At 54.2% G+C, this 16,540-nt stretch overlaps 1 protein-coding gene across 9 annotated transcripts in view; it reads left to right on the top strand.

Moving 5' to 3' along the window:
- The window catches only part of KCNQ4 (potassium voltage-gated channel subfamily Q member 4), a 57,324-nt gene that overhangs the window by 25,094 nt on the left and 15,690 nt on the right, over window positions 1-16,540 (top strand). For 3 of the 9 annotated variants that reach the window (XR_014243375.1, XM_082387863.1, XM_082387862.1), the window contains exons 2-9: window positions 7,956-8,046; window positions 8,704-8,830; window positions 9,038-9,213; window positions 9,852-9,977; window positions 10,388-10,498; window positions 10,681-10,776; window positions 13,980-14,068; window positions 15,805-15,966. Coding sequence is in view for 8 of the 9 variants with exons in the window: in XM_082387863.1 (XP_082243989.1) it covers window positions 7,956-8,046; window positions 8,704-8,830; window positions 9,038-9,213; window positions 9,852-9,977; window positions 10,388-10,498; window positions 10,681-10,776; window positions 13,980-14,068; window positions 15,805-15,966 (978 nt within the window). In the remaining variant the exon portion in view is untranslated. Of the gene's footprint in view, window positions 1-7,955; window positions 8,047-8,703; window positions 8,831-9,037; window positions 9,214-9,851; window positions 9,978-10,387; window positions 10,499-10,680; window positions 10,777-13,979; window positions 14,069-15,804; window positions 15,967-16,339; window positions 16,385-16,540 lie in introns of all 9 variants that reach the window. The other 6 variants (XM_082387869.1, XM_082387868.1, XM_082387867.1 and 3 more) reach the window with 3 other exon arrangements.

Here is a 16,540-nt window from a genome sequence, read left to right as displayed (position 1 = left end):
TCTGTTGCTTGCACACACATCCTGCTTCCTCTGCTTGGGGCACCCCACCCCTGTCCTCGTCACCTCCACCTCTTCACTGATCCCTCTACTTTGGCTCTGCTAAAGCCATCTTGGGGTTCCCCCCAACCCCTGGATACACTGTTATCACTTCATCCATCATATCACCACTGTGTTACACTTGTTAATTTCTTGGGGGCCTGTATGATTAATTGCTGGCTTTACAATAAAACTGGCTGAGTGTGGATGGCAATGAACAATTTCTTTTTTTATTATTATTATTTATTTATTTTTGGCTGCGTTGGGTCTTCATTGCTGCGCATGGGCTTTCTCTAGTTGCGGTGAGCGGGGGCTACTCTTTGTTGTGGTGTGCGGGCATCTCATTGCGGTGGCTTCTCTTGTTGCGGAGCATGGGCTCTAGGCACGCCGGCTTCAGTAGTTGTGGCGTGCGGGCTCAGTAACTGTGGCTCACGGGCTCTAGAGCGCAGGCTCAGTAGTTGTGGCACATGGGCTTCGTTGCTCCACGGCATGTGGGATCTTCCCGGACCAGGGATCGAATCCATGTCCCCTTCATTGGCAGGCGGATTCTCAACCACTGCACCACCAGGGAAGTCCCTGCAATGAACATTTCTTAAGTAATTGTGGCTCAGAGAGGTTAGGCGATAACCTCTTTTCTGCTGCCTAACCCACCCCACCCCAGCCCTCTTGCCTTCCATATCCCCATCTCTCCAGCCTCCAAGCATCTGTCTCCCCAGGGACATCCCCAAAGAGTCTGGAACTGAGCTCATGGCTCACCCTTCCCTTCCACCCCACTGCTGGGGAGTCGTAAGGCTGACACTCCCCACCTCATATTGCAGACAGGGAAACTGAGGCCCAGAGAGGCACTATGCCTTGGTGGTCCAGGTGGACTTGGGTTCAGGTCCTGGCCCTATGGCTTTGGACAACCTAGTATACCTTTCTTTCTTTTTTTTTTTCCTTTTAAGTAATAGCTTTATCGAGATGCAATTCACATACCATAACCGCCTGCCCCCCTTTTAAAGTGCACAATTCAGTGGTTTTTAGTGTATTTACAGAGTTGTGCAGCCATCATCGTACACCTCTCGGAGCCTGTCTCCTCACTGATGGGCCATGGTGACTGTGGTGCTGCTCTCATGGAAGTGCTGGGAGGAGGGGTTAGGAACATGCACAAGGAGGGCTCCGCCAGTGCCCGGCCAACAGGAAGCCTTGGCCAGCAGGACCAGTTATGGGGTCACACAGCGAACCGGGGTGAAGCTGAGGTTGGCATGAGACCCACCTCCCCAGCAGGCTTTTCCTCCCCCCACCCCACCCCCCTGCCTTCTTACACTGTGGCTAGGGTTAGGGTTAGGGTTAGGGTTAGGGTTCCCTGGCAGTAATTTGAGGAAGGCCACGGGGCGGGGTGGGGGTGGGGTGGGGGAGGCAATGATTACAGCTGTTTAAAAAGCCTTGGGTTGGGCTTCCCTGGTGGCGCAGTGGTTGAGAATCTGCCTGCCAATGCGAGGGACACGGGTTCGAGCCCTGGTCTGGGAAGATCCCACATGCCGCGGAGCAACTAGGCCCATGACCCACAACTACTGAGCCTGTGCATCTGGAGCCTGTGCTCCGCAGCAAGAGAGGCCGCGATAGTGAGAGGCCTGCGCACCGCGATGATGAGTGGCCCCCGCTTGCCACAACTAGAGAAAGCCATTGCACAGAAACAAAGACTCAACACAGCCAAAAATAAATAAATAAAAATTAAAAAAAAAAAAAAAAAAGCCTTGAGTTGGCTAATAATTGAGTCAACCACAACCACTCCCATTCACTAACCTAGTGATTCTCAAAGTGTGGTCCCTGGGGGAGCAGCATTAGAATCACCAGGAACTTTGTAGAAATGCATATTCTCAGGCCCCAATTCATACTTACTGAATCAAATGCTCTAGGAGTGGGGCCCAGAAATCAGTATTTTAATAAGCCTGCCAGGTGATTCTGATGCCCGCTGTCGTTTGACAACCATGGATCCAAGCAAACCATTCACCTATTCATCCCTAATCTCCTTGCTGCCTTCCTGAATGAGTGGGATAGTCACAGAATGGGTGAGTGGGGGAGGAAGGCTTGCAGTAAGTCTCACAATAAGCTCTAACCAGGGAGAGCCAGCCAGGCATCACCCACCCATCCCAGCTCTGCCTGCTGGGCTGGGCAAGGGAGAACATGGGCCCCAAGTTGCAGCCGGGCATGCTGGGTAAAGATGCTCCAGTAAGCGGCTGCCAGCCTGGCCTTTCTGCTGGAGTGATTTTAGAGGGCCCAAGCCAGCTCCTGTGTACCATCTATACTTTGTAGATGGGGAAACTGAAGCCTCAGAAGGGGCCAGAGACAATCCTTAGACAATCCTTATTTGTTGTATGAATGAAGTCACACGCTGGTTCTGGCAGACACCACCAGATCCCAGCTCAGGGCTCCTTCTCCCTGTCTCCTCCATCCCTAAGCTCCAGACATGATCTCTCTCTGCTGTCCCAAGAATGGGTGGCTGTGTGAGGACCTCTCAGGAAGGCCAAGGCAGCTTGGGCCCTAGCTCTGCCATGGATTCACTGAGTGATCTGGAGCAAGTCTGTCCCTCCCTGGGCCCATTTCCTCAACTGGAAGACGGGGATAATTATTCAGCTGCCTGGAACACAAGATGTTCCCTGACAAACTAAGTATATCTGTTCAACTGTGTTGAGCATCTAACCCCCAGCCAGTGTATGAAGGCAGGAGGAGGCGAAGTTCAGGGGTTTTTTAAACAGTGTCTACCAAATAGAGCTGGTCAAGGTTGGAGACTTGCCTTCTCTTCGCTTCTCAGGAAGGCTGCTGGGAGCCCAACGGGTCAGGGATGGATGTGCTTGGAACTTTGGGAGCCTCTGCAGTGGGTACAAACTGGGGGCTTTGGTGACATGATGTTTTGAGGTTTGTTTAAGGTAAATTTCTGCTGTTCGTTTACTCAGTCTATGAAAAAATAAATAAAGCAGATTCAGGGGAGAGAGAGCGGGGATGGGGCCATTACTTTGGAGAGGGGGTGGCTGGGGAAGTCCTCTCCAAGGAAGTGATGTTTGAACAGAGATCTGGATGAGTACGGGAGCAATAAATAGGCAGAGGAAACAGCAAAGCAAGTGCAAAGCCTGGAGATGGAAAAACTTTTGATGTGTTCCAGGAATGGCAGGGAGGTAGAATGGCTGGAGCACAATGATGGAGGGGCTGGAGAGAAGCAGATCAAGTTCAAGGGCCGGGTGGGACCGGATCTCGCAGGGCCTTGCTGGACATGCTGAGGAATTTGACTGCCGCTCTCTAAGTGCCATAGGAAATCAGAGGAGAGTTCTGTGGAGAGTCCTGGTTTCCAGCTTTGCTTTGTAGGAAAATCACACTGATTGCTTTGAAGAGGGTTCCAGTTGGGCCAGAGTGGAGGCAGGGAGACCAGTCGGGGTGAGATGATGGGGGTTAGTCTGTCCAAGGCTACATTCTGTAGTTAGAGACAATAGAAATTGCTAAAGGACGGGATGTGGAGGGTGAGGGAAAGGAAGAGTCAAGGGTCACTCAGATACTTGGCCTGAGCCCCTGGATGGAAGGTGGTGCCATTCCTGAGATGGGGCGACAGGAGAGGAGAGAGATTTTAGGGCAAATTGAGAGTTTGTTTTCAGACACGTTGGGTTTGAGAGGCCCCTGGACAACCGAGAAGAGATGTTGAGCAGGCCGTTGACAGGTGAACTGGACTCGGGGAGAGGCTGCCACACCCTCACACCTGCTAAATGGCCAAGGCTGGGGGCGTTCCTGGTGACACAGTGGTTAAGAATCCGCCTGCCAATGCAGGGGACATGGGTTCGATCCCTGGTCCAGGAAGATCCCACATGCCATGGAGCAACTAAGCCCGTATGCCACAACTACTGAGCCCATGTGCCACAACTACTGAAGCCCATGTGCCTAGAGCCCGTGCTCCGCAACAAGAGAAGCCACTGCAATGAGAAGCCTGTGCACCGCAACGAAGAGTAGCCCCCGCTCACCGCAACTAGAGAAAGCCCACGCACAGCAACAAAGACCCAACGCAGCCAAAAATAAATAAACAAATAAATAAATAAATAAATTTATTTTAAAAAAATGGCCAAGGCTTTTGTGGTAAAGGGGTGGGGACAGAATTTAAAGATTCCCCCCCCGTTTGTATTTTTAAGGAAATGCATTTTAAAATTGATGTTAGTTTGTTATTACCCAAGCAGCCCATGTTTATTCTTTAAAAATACTAAGAAATGAAGATAAGCAAAAAGCAAAACAAAAGCCAAATCATTCTTAATTTTGCCACCCAGAGATCAGCCCTGCTGACTCTTGGTATGTGTATTAAAAAAATCTATATTTTAAAAGTTGGAATCACATTGCTTTAAGGTTTCATAATCTGCTTTTTTCACGTAACCTATTGTGAAGTGGACATTTTAGAGATGTGTACTATCGACATGGAAAGAATAGTGGTGAGGAAAAAAAATTCTTGAAACACTCAGCAGGAAGCCCCAAACGTGACCCATTTACCTGAGGTTCTGAGGTCAGCTGAGCAGTGGGATTGAAGGATTTCTGTCCAGGGCTGGGGTGAAGGCCCATCAAAATTTGGCTGCAGCCCTCCCAGAGGAGGGGGCTGGATGGAATAACCTCAGGAGTACCCTTCCGCCCCGAGCCCTGTGTCGGTGGTGGTCCCCATTCCTGGTGGATGTGGTGCTGGGTTCGCTGCGTTTTCTGTGGTTAATTACTGAACGTGAGGAGCTGGTGTTCTCCCCCACCTCTCCCTGTGCCTTACGTCTTTGCTGACTCAGCTCCTGCCTGGAACTGGCACAGGAGGCCTCCTCTTCCTCACTCATTCAACCAAAACCTTTTACTGACATCTACCACCTACGTCCTCCCCCGTGGGGCATGTGCTGGGCTGCAGCCCTATACCTGCCCTCCACGCAGCCTGTCCAGGGAGGTGTAGTGCGCCAGGGTGGAGCCACGCCCTTCCCATGTCCCACCCCATCCCCGCGTCAGCCCCCACTTTACGGATGCCGAGACTGGCTCAGAGAAGGTAGGTGACTTTTCCAGGGTCACACACACAGCAGGACCGGAATTTGAACCCGGGTGTCTCTGACTCGGAGCCCATGCCCATGCCGCGATGAAATATGAACACAAATAAAGCGCCATAGACAGTGACTTGGGAGGCAAGCACTGGGAGGGGGCGTTCTGAGGGAACAGTGGGATGGGGGCATCCCAGCAGGAGCGTTGGGGCGAGGGGAGCGTGAGCAGCATCTCATCAGGCTCCAGCGGTGTGTCGTGAGTCGTTTCAGGCAGAATGCAGTGTCAGCAGTCCCAGGTGGGGACACTCTGGGAACACTTTGGAGAGGCTGTAGGTCTATGCGTTTCCGGAGAAGCCCATTCCCTCTGGAGTCTCTTCCAGGAGCAACACCCCCATCAAAAGGAGGAGTGCTTCCGGGAGGCCAGCCTCGTTCCCTTTTGCCGCATCTGCAGCCTGTGCCCCACATCTTGTCTTCCCTCACATATTCACATTCTCCCTGAGTCCAGCAGCTTCTCTCCTCACGCCCTTTCCCCTCTTCCCATCCACTGGGGAGTTGGAAACCCTGGCTCTAATCTCACCCCTGTCCTGGACATCCTGGGTGACCTTGGGTGAATCCCTTTCCTCCTCTGGGCCTCAGTTTCCTCATGTGTGCAATTAGGGTTGAGGGAAGTGTCGGATGAGTTGGATTCTAAAGTTCCTTCCATTTCTAACCATCTGGTTCTGGGCCACTCAGTAGCTTCCCACTGCCCTCCGGGAAGTTCCAGGCCTGGATGGCATGGCTCCCTGCTGCCTGATTGCCCTCCACACACCCTCTCCCCCCCTGCATGTTCCCTCCCTACCTGTCTCCCCCAATCCCCTTTCCTTCCGTAGCTGTCTCAGTATTTAATTCCATCAGGCTCCCTGACTTCAGACTATACTACAAAGCTACAGTAATCAAGACAGTATGGTACTGGCACAAAAACAGAAACATAGATCAATGGAACAGGATAGAAAGCCCAGAGATAAACCCACGCACATATGGTCACCTTATCTTTGATAAAGGAGGCAAGAATATACAGTGGAGAAAAGACAGCCTCTTCAATAAGTGGTGCTGGGAAAACTGGACAGGTACATGTAAAAGTATGAAATTAGAACACTCCCTAACACCATACACAAAAATAAACTCAAAATGGATTAAAGACCTAAATGTAAGGCCAGACACTATCAAACTCTTAGAGGAAAACATAGGCAGAACACTCTGACATAAATCACAGCAAGATCCTTTTTGACCCAACTCCTAGAGAAATGGAAATAAAAACAAAAATAAACAAATGGGACCTAATGAAACTTCAAAGATTTTGCACAGCAAAGGAAACCATAAACAAGACCAAAAGACAACCCTCAGAATGGGAGAAAATATTTGCAAATGAAGCAACTGACAAAGGATTAATCTCCAAAATTTACAAGCAGCTCATGCAGCTCAATAACAAAAAACCAAACAACCCAATCCAAAAATGGACAGAAGACCTAAATAGACATTTCTCCAAAGAAGATATACAGATTGCCAACAAACACATGAAAGATGCTCAACATCATTAATCATTAGAGAAATGCAAATCAAAACTACAATGAGATATCATCTCACACCAGTCAGAATGGCCATCATCAAAAACAACATCTAGAAACATCTAGAAGCAATAAATGCTGGAGAGGGTGTGGAGAAAAGGGAACACTCTTGCACTGTTGGTGGGAATGTAAATTGATACAGCCACTATGGAGAACAGTATGGAGATTCCTTAAAAATAGAACTACCATATGACCCAGCAATCCCACTACTGGGCATATACCCTGAGAAAACCATAATTCAAAAAGAGTCATGTACCAAAATGTTCATTGCAGCTCTATTTACAATACCCAGGACATGGAAGCAACCTAAGTGTCCATCATTGGATGAATGGATAAAGAAGATGTGGCACATATATACAATGGAATATTACTCAGCCATAAAAAGAAACGAAATTGAGTTATTTGTCGTGAGGTGGATGGAGTTAGAGTCTGTCATACAGAGTGAAGTAAGTCAGGAGAAAAACAAATACAGTATGCTAACACATATATATGGAATCTAAGGGAAAAAAAAAAAGTCATGAAGAACCTAGTGGCAAGATGGGAATAAAGACAGAGACCTACTAAAGAATGGACTTGAGGATATGGGGAGGGGGAAGGGTAAGCTGTGACAAAGTGAGAGAGTGTCATGGACATATATACACTACCAAACGTAAAATAGATAGCCAGTGGGAAGCAGCCGCATAGCACAGGGAGATCAGCTCTGTGCTTTGTGACCACCTAGAGGTGTGGGATAGGGAGGGTGGGAGGGAGGGAGATGCAAGAGGGAAGAGATATGGGAACATATGTATACGTATAACTGATTCACTTTGTTATAAAGCAGAAAGTAACACACCATTGTAAAGCAATTATACTCCAATAAAGATGTTAAAAACAAAAAAACAAAAAACCCATGAAGGCAGAGGCAATTGTCCTCATTCTGCAGGTGAAACCATGCTTCTGCCGTCTTGGAGTTCATAGGGAAGGGGGGATTCCTGGGTCCCTCCCTCGGCCAGCCCAGACAGACCTACCACCCACAGCTCAGTGACCACCTCTGTGAGCGGCAGCTGCCTCAAGGGCAATTGAGAGGGCTGTAAGGTGTCTGTGAGCTCAGCAGCCTCCTGGAGCTCTGGGGCTTCTCCCTTTGGTGTCCAGCACCGAGCCACAGCTCCAGGGAACTCTTATTCTTAGTCTGCTTTCCAGATTATTCTTCCCAAGTGAAGCTTCCCTCCTCCTCCTCCTCTGACTCTGCAGCCCCCTGCCAGAGGCTCCTTGGCTGCCCTGTCCATCCAGCAGTCTAACCCTCTCCTTCATGCTGCTATTGCAGATTTTTGCTGGTCTTCAGCTGCCTGGTGCTGTCCGTGCTGTCCACTATCCAGGAGCACCAGGAACTTGCCAACGAGTGTCTCCTTATCTTGGTGAGTGCCGGAGTCTGGGTCTGAGGGAGGCTGTGTCGGGGTAGCACCTCTGGTCTGAGGGTGAAGGTGGAGTGAGGCTTCTCATACCATGGCTCAGAGAGTGGCTTGCTGTGCTGTGTTCTCTGACCTGGTGGCTGCCCCTCTCTGGGCTTCATCCCTTGCTTTATAGCAGGTGTTGGGAGAGCTCCCGCCTCTATGCCAGGGCTTATGGTGGGCCCAGAGGAGAGCCACTCCTTCTCAGGATCAAAACTGCTAACACCACTCCTGGTGTGATGGGGGTTTTCCCCCTAACGGGAAGCACCTTGGAGGGTCACAGTGACAGACAACCAACCACCCCTTATGTCACCTGGTCAGGGTTACAGAGGCTGGGATGGCTGGGAGGGGGAGGGTGGGATGAGGAGAAGAAAAACCCAGACAGCTCATGGGGACAGCAAGGGAGGACAGATTTGGGCTTTCAGTCTCTTTGGAAGACATGGAAGAAGCCACTTCCTTCTGGAATCCTCCTCAGGTCCATCCAGGCTTAAGAACCTCCAGGAGAGGTGGTCTGAGGAAATCCTAGTACCCCTAACCCAGGGACTCCGGGCTGGGTGGGTGCTGTGTGACCTAGACCCCGGTCCTGAAGAGTGGGGACCAGAACTCAGGCCCCTGGTCCCACAGGAATTCGTGATGATCGTGGTGTTTGGTCTGGAGTACATCATCCGCATCTGGTCCGCTGGATGCTGCTGCCGCTACCGAGGATGGCAGGGCCGTTTCCGCTTTGCCAGAAAACCCTTCTGTGTCATCGGTAATGGGCCTACCCAGCCCCGCCTGACTCTTGACCCCAAGCCCCAGGGTTAACACCCTGACCCCAGGACCCTGGCTGCTGACACAGACTCAACAGACCTTCCCAATCGCCCCCTCGGCCCCAGGAACCCCCAACGTCGGGTCCAGGCACGGGGTATGTTGGCTCCCCGGCGCTGGCCATGACCTCGCCCGCTCTCCGCCCCTGCAGACTTCATCGTGTTCGTGGCCTCGGTGGCCGTCATCGCCGCCGGCACACAGGGCAATATCTTTGCCACGTCTGCGTTACGCAGCATGCGCTTCCTGCAGATCCTGCGCATGGTGCGCATGGACCGCCGCGGCGGCACCTGGAAGCTGCTGGGCTCGGTGGTCTATGCTCACAGCAAGGTGAGGCCGGGCGTGTCCGGGGGCGTGTCCGGGGCGGAGCTGGTGCGGCAGCTGGAGGGGCGGGGCCGAGCGGAGGCGGGGCCGTGGTAGGGGAGACCAGGGACCCAGCGCGGGCGAGGCCACAGGGGCTACCTCGGGGGGTGGGGCAAGGGCGGGGTCTGGAAGGGAGGTCAGGACCAGGCCAGGAGGCGGGGCCTGAAGGGCAGGGCTTGAGAGTCTCAATTGGAAGCTTCCGGGTTTGGGGGTCTACGCTTACAGCGAAGTGGGGAGCTGGAGCGGGGTCTGAGGGTGGGGCTGGGGCGGGACAGGATGTGGGGCGGGATGGAAACCCGAAAGTGGGGCTTGGGGGGCGGTGCAAGATGGGCTTGTGGGCGGAGGTCTGAGCAGGGAACCTGGAGGATCTAGGGCAGGGCCGGGGCGTGCTCTGAGGTTTTGTGAGGGCCTGGCTCTTCCGTGAAGGTGGGGCAGGGTCTCCTTGAAGGGAGTTGCTAAGAAAGGCAGGCAGAGCCACCTCCAGGGACTTCCGAGAGGTGGGTACTCTTATCCCCTTTCAGAACGCCTCCCATAGGCCATTCTGGGAGCCGTCCACCGCCCCACCTGTGCCAGGTGTGTGGTCTCATCCCTTGCTGACCCCACAGGAGCTGATCACCGCCTGGTATATCGGGTTCCTGGTGCTCATCTTCGCCTCCTTCCTGGTCTATCTGGCTGAGAAGGACGCCAACTCCGACTTCTCCTCCTACGCCGACTCGCTCTGGTGGGGGACGGTGCGTGAGGGTCTGTGCAGGGCCGCCCTTCTCCCTGGGACCCTCCCAGGCCTGATCATCGTGACCCCGACCTAGGAGCCTGTCCCTGTCCTCTCGACTAAGGCTGGGACCTTCGTGACCAGCCTCTGTGTTAGTCCCCCAACTTCCCCAGTGAACCAGCATGTGAACCCATCTAGTTCCTTACATCAAGCCCTTGTGACCTGTACCCCTCTCCCCCTCCAGCACGGGGGAGGGAGAGAATCCATTTATGCTTCTAACCAGCCCCCGTGACAAGTCCTTGTGACCAGTCCCTGTGGGCAACCATGGAGGCCCCCTCCCTTGTGATCAGGCTCCCACCTGCCTGTGACCCAACAAGCTCCTGTGGGTGGCCCCCGTAACCAGCCCTGCAGGTAACCTGTTTGTGTCCCCAGATTACACTGACGACCATTGGCTATGGTGACAAGACGCCACACACGTGGCTGGGCAGGGTCCTGGCTGCTGGCTTCGCCTTACTAGGCATCTCCTTCTTTGCCTTGCCTGCTGTGAGTCCCCCTCCGCTTAGGATGGCCCAGCCCTGGGCGGGGGCGTCCTGGGGACAGATCCTGCTTAAGCCCCGTCCAGCATTTGCATGGGTGGTGGCGGGCACCTCAGATGGGCAGCGGTGGGGGCACCTTTTGTTGTCCCCACCATCACCATATTCCCCGAACCATGCCTATCGTCCTAGGGCATCCTTGGCTCCGGCTTTGCCCTGAAGGTGCAGGAGCAGCACAGGCAGAAGCACTTTGAGAAGCGGAGGATGCCAGCAGCCAACCTCATCCAGGTACAGGACGCCTAGGAAGCCCCTGAACTGAATTGGTGTGTCAGCTCTGTATGGTGACCCTTGTGTCCCAGCTTCACAACTATGACTCCACTTTGAAGCTCAGAGAGATGTGACTTTTCTGGGGTCACATGCCAAGTCAGGGACAGAGCTAGGATGCTGGCTAAGATTGTCAGAAATTTCTCCCTGTACCACATGCCCAGTTCAGGGCTAGCCAGAGCTGTCCCATTGACCCACTGCAACCCCAACTCTACATGGCCTGAAGTGGAGTGGAGCCTGGACAAGAGGCCCTAGGTCCCTAGTGGAAACCCAGTCCTGCCACCCATCAGCTGTGCAGTCATCAGTAAGCCTGTTCTACTCCCAACACCTTAATTCACCCCGCAAGCACTCCCACAAGTGAATGTTGTAGCTACAAACCGAGAGAAACACCTTGAAAGAAAGAAATGGTTCTCTGAAGAGCATTTTCCAGGGGACCTGGCCTGATCTGACCTTAAAGGGGAACTCAGGGATGACTACACTGGGAAGCTGACACTTGAGCAGAGAGCTGGAGGATGGGTAGGAGTTAACTAGGTGAAGAGGTGAAGAGGGAAGCCTTGGAGGCAAGCGAACAGCGTGTGCAACGGTCCCGTGGTGAAAGGGAGCACGGTGTGTTTGATGACCCGGAAGGAAGCTAGTTAAGACTGGAACAGAAAGCTCAAGGAGGAGTGTACAGTGGAAGGGTTTGGATAAGTGGGCGAGGCCTAGACCTGAGGGCCAGAGAGAGGAAGTTAACATTTTCCTAAGAACAATGAGGATCCATTAACAGGTATGGAGCAGGAGGAAGGGGTGACATGATCAGATACGTGTTTTGAAAAGTGGTGAGTGGATTGGAGGGTGACCCGGGTGTGTGGAGGGAGCAGATAAGAGGCTCTGGGAACAGTCTGGGTGAGGCGGGGTGGCGGGTGACTTGGACTAGGGTAGCAACAGATGAGACGGAAAGAAATGGGCAGATTCTGCATATTTAGGAGGTGAAATTAGTGACATCAGGAGTGAGGGAGAGGGAGATGGCAGGGTGACTGGCTTGCCTGACTGGATGGTCGATGACCCTCCTCACTGGAGGGGGACCAGACTTGGGGCATGGAGAATGTGAGTTTGGCTGGAGCATGCAGAGTCTGAGGGGCCTCTGAGCCCCTGAGGGGGGATGTTGAAGAGGCCACTGATGTACTGGTGTGCAGCCGAGGTGAGGAATGTGCTGGGCCTTGTGTGCAGATGATAATGAAGTGCTTGCCCAGTGGGGAGAGGAAAGAAGGAGGAGAGAAGATGGTCCAGAGCTGGGCTTTAAGGAACCTCAGCATTTCGTGGCTGGGTGGGCAGAGTTGAGCCAGCCAAGGAAGCAGAGAAGGAACAGCCAGAGGGGTGGGAAAAAAGCAGGAGTGTGTGGGCTCAGTTTCCCCCACTGTCTGAGGCATTCCGATGGGGCATGGGCTGAGGCAAAACTCTGATTTTTTTGTGACTCCATGACTCAGCCTTGTGCAAGAGAAACCTCTGCGAGAAATAGTTCAGGGAACGTATGCACAGCCCGCCTCGGCCTGCTCCCCAGCTGGCCATGCTCTGACCCCCCAGCCCAGGTCTGACTCAACGCTCCCTTATCTTTCCTCCCTAGGGTGGAACCCCCCTCCCATCTCTGCTATCTCCAGCCACCAGCCCAACCTTTCCTTCTTAGCATCCCTTGGGGCACAATGGCTGCTGTTCCCTGGGAGCTGGCCTTCCGAGGGGCATTGTAGGGGCAGGTGGCTGGCACTGGCCGGGCCGAGAGACAGCTGGTATTGTGGTGCCCATAATTAATGAGACAGCTCTGGCAGCTGCTCCCCAGCCCAAGCCAGGGGCCTAGGCAAGCAGGAAGTAAAAATATTCCTGTCTTGGGAGGGTGCCTGGCCAGTGAGGTCAGCAGTGGGCCGTCCCTTAAGGACAAGAGGCACCGGAAGAAGGGTCCAGTTCTGCTTCCTCCTGCCCAGCACCTCCCATGCCTTCTTGCCCTCGCTGATCACCCCACTCACAGTCCCTACCTGGCTCTTCTCTTTACCTGTGGGGAGAGGGACTGTCCTTCCTCTTGTCTGACCGTCATCCCTCCTACGGCGAGGAAACCCTGCAACTTCATGGATGCTGAGGGGTTGGTAGGTGATGCTCTTTCCTCCCCTCGAGGAAACCCTGCAACTTCGTGGATGCTGAGGGGTTGGTAGGTGATGCTCTTTCCTCCCCTCGAGGAAACCCTGCAACTTCGTGGATGCTGAGGGGTTGGTAGGTGATGCTCTTTCCTCCCCTCGAGGAAACCCTGCAACTTCGTGGATGCTGAGGGGTTGGTAGGTGATGCTCTTTCCTCCCCTCGAGGAAACCCTGCAACTTCATGGATGCTGAGGGGTTGGTAGGTGATGCTCTTTCCTCCCCTCGAGGAAACCCTGCAACTTCATGGATGCTGAGGGGTTGGTAGGTGATGCTCTTTCCTCCCCTCGTCAATCCCATGGGCAGTGACAGGCAGCTGGGAAGGAGGGGGTGGGGTTACTATTAGTAACAATGGTTTATTCAGTCAGTGTTCATTCCCCAAACATTTGCAGAGCACCCATCAGGTGCCAGAGGATACGGCGCTGACCAAGACACAGCTTACAGTCTAAGGAGAGAGAAAGACATTAATCAAATACACAATGAATAGGTATTTATCAGCTGTGGTAACAGGAGATAACAGGAGTGTTTAAAGGGGGAACTTGGTATTAAGTGCCTGCTATGTGCCATGCACTGCGCTTGGCATTTAATATACATTTGCCCATTTAGTCCTCATAACACTCTGTTAGGTAAGTAGTATTATGTCCATTTCACAGATGAGGAACCTGAGGCTCTGCACATTTACTTAATTTGCCCACGTGAACCGGTGGCAAAGCTGGGATTGGAAACCCACTTCTACCTGGTGACAAAACCGCAGCCCTTAACTCCCATGCTCCAAGGCCTCTGGCTCTGATGCTGACTGTGCGTCACCTTGGGGAAGCCTTTTCTCTCCAGGCCTCCTTCTAGCCCTGCTGCTGGCTATGGAGTTGGAACTGGCCTCTGGCTCTGAGTACCCTTCACCTGGCCTGAGGACTGGGTTCTTTTGGGGGCAGAGGGCTGGTTGGGGGCTGAGAGGCCCCTCTGATGCCTTGTCCCCCACCACGTCCTTCCCCTTTCTTCCACACCACCAGGCTGCATGGCGCCTGTACTCCACCGACACGAGCCGGGCCTACCTGACAGCCACTTGGTACTACTATGACAGCATCCTCCCGTCCTTCAGGTAGGTCCTACTGCAGGGAGAAGGGGAGGTGGGTGGCTGGTAGTAATGCCCCTTGGGGACAAATGGCTGGGACTCAACCCTGGAGGGGGGCAAAGGGGTAGACAGCTCCCAGGGGAGCATCTGGGGCTGGCTCTGTAGATCCTATGTCACCCAGAGCCTGGAACGTCCTCTCTCCCACTCTGCTATGCCAGGGAATGCGGTGACACTGGACACAGGGCATGGGGTGGAACCCTGCCCTGCTGGCTGAGCCCTGGGTCCTGGGGTGTTGGCAGGCCACATGCTCACCCAGAGTTGTTGCCACTCAGGGCAGTGGCCCAGGCGGCTCACTCCCCACAGTCTGAGTTGGGGGCAATGTTAGCGCTTGCCAGCCTGGCGTATTGCAGCTGGGTAGAGACAGCGTGGTGTGGGCAAGAACGTGTGTGCCATGCTGGGTACAAGCACCCACCCCAGCACCCCCATGCGTAACTGATTTTACTGTCCCAGGCAGCAGCCTTAGGGCCCAGAAGCGGGTTCGCCCCACTGGCCCAGGCTGGGGTAAGACTGCACGGGGGTGGCTCCACACAGGGGATCATTAATAGCATCACCAAGGTTCGTGTGGCCAGGTGCCTGGCCAGGCCCTGAGGCAGGAATGAAGACCTTGGAGAGCGGCTCAGTCCCGTGAGCAGGCGGGCAGTGAGCAAGGCAGGGCCAGGCTGCTGCGCTCAGCGTTTCTGCCGGCGCCTTTTTTGCCTCATTAGTTCTCCAAGAGCAGTTGTTGCGTGATCCCACTCACCCCTGCACCTGGCTGCCCCCATCCCCGCTCCCTCTCAGCCCCAGGGGCTTTCCAGGGGAGGAGCAGGAGAGAAGGGGCTGGGAAGGAGGGGCTCCCAGAATCACACTGGTTCCCCCCATCTCTCTACCTGGCAGAGGCAAGCTCCCACCTTAGAGAGGGATGGTGGTTAGATTAGAAGGAGCCGTCCTTTCTAGAAGTAGTCCTAAGGACTCAAGGCCAGGCCTTGGGGAGTGGGGCAGGGGCTGGTTTGTTAGAAATATGATGTGTGTGATGGGGAGGGAAGATTTGGGGACGTGGTCTTGGGTCCTCTGGAAAGAGGAACAGAGCTTGGTTTGGAAATTCTGGGTCCACTGATCCTCCTTTTCCCTGGACCTCAGTTTCCTCATCCATACAATAGACAAAGAGGACAAAGAAGGGAGATATCCTTCTTGGGTTACAGAAACAAGAAATGGCCTGAGAGTTAGGAAGAAGCTGAGCCCTCAGTCTAGTCTCCAAGAGCCCAGTGGCAAGAGTGAATGCTGCAGAAGGAAGCTGGGCTGCCCTGTCAAGTCTCCCTCCTCAGCCTCAGTTTCCCCCTAAAATCCAGTCGGATCTGGAGGGCGAGGATTTCAGGGCTGCCGCTGGCCTCCGGGTGGGCACAGCTCCATGTCCAGGTGCTCGGCTTGCTGAGCAGAGAGTGAGGTGGATTTGAGCTCCCACCTGCCCCCTTGGGAGGGTGCCCTCGAGTGGTGCCCATCCTGCACAGTCATACTTGGCACCCTTGAGGGTTTCCCAGGAGCTGAGTATAGAGAGAGAGGGAGGAAGGCTAGTCTCCCACCCCCACCCCTGCCCATGCGGGCCTGGGGTGTTTGCCGAGCACCTCCAGAGAGGCAGGGCCTGGCAAGATCTGTCAGGAGCTCAGTGCCCTCAGGTGAGGGGGCAGTGCCAGGGCCCTGCCTGCTGCTGACGGTGCCCTGTCCTGCAGAGAGCTGGCCCTCTTGTTTGAGCACGTTCAACGGGCCCGCAATGGGGGCCTACGGCCCCTGGAGGTGCGGCGGGCGCCAGTACCCGACGGAGCGCCCTCCCGTTACCCGCCCGTTGCCACCTGCCACCGGCCGGGCAGCACCTCCTTCTGCCCTGGGGAAAGGTAGGGGCCCCCCGGGGCTGCCACCTCCTCTTGCTTCTCCTCCTCCTCTTCCATTCTCTGTCTCATCCTCTCTCAGACCTGCCTCCAGCCACTATGTGGGTGTCTGGGCCTGTGCTGGGGACTCCCAGACCTTGTCATGAGGCCTGGACCAGTTGTCATCAGAGGGTCTGACAGGTATAGAATGAGGGTCTCTCTGGAGAGGCCAGAGTGGACTCATCGTTTTGTCACCTTGGGTTCCAAGGGTCTGAGTGGGGGATATGTCCACATCATCCTTTCCCATCACCTCCTCCATTCATTCCATTGTCCTCTTTCTTTCTCTGTTTCCACGTCCCCCTCACTCTTCCATCCCTGCACCCCCACCCCTCCCGGGAAGCTGGAGAGAGGAGGAGGCCGCTGGCCACAGGTGCTTACGGCTCAGGTAATCGTGGACACCATACTGGGGTGTGAGGGCAGGGACCCACCCCCCCAGCATGTTCCTCTAGAAGGGGCTTGACGCTGAACTCGCCTCTCGGGAACTAGATGCCACCTGGAAAGAGAGCTCTGTGACTAAGAACTGCTGTAGGGCCTATGTAAA

The sequence above is a fragment of the Balaenoptera borealis genome (genome assembly GCF_965194805.1).
Source record: "Balaenoptera borealis genome assembly, chromosome: 1".
Classification (NCBI taxonomy): Eukaryota; Metazoa; Chordata; class Mammalia; order Artiodactyla; family Balaenopteridae; genus Balaenoptera; species Balaenoptera borealis.
This window is presented reverse-complemented; position numbering and strand designations above follow the sequence as displayed.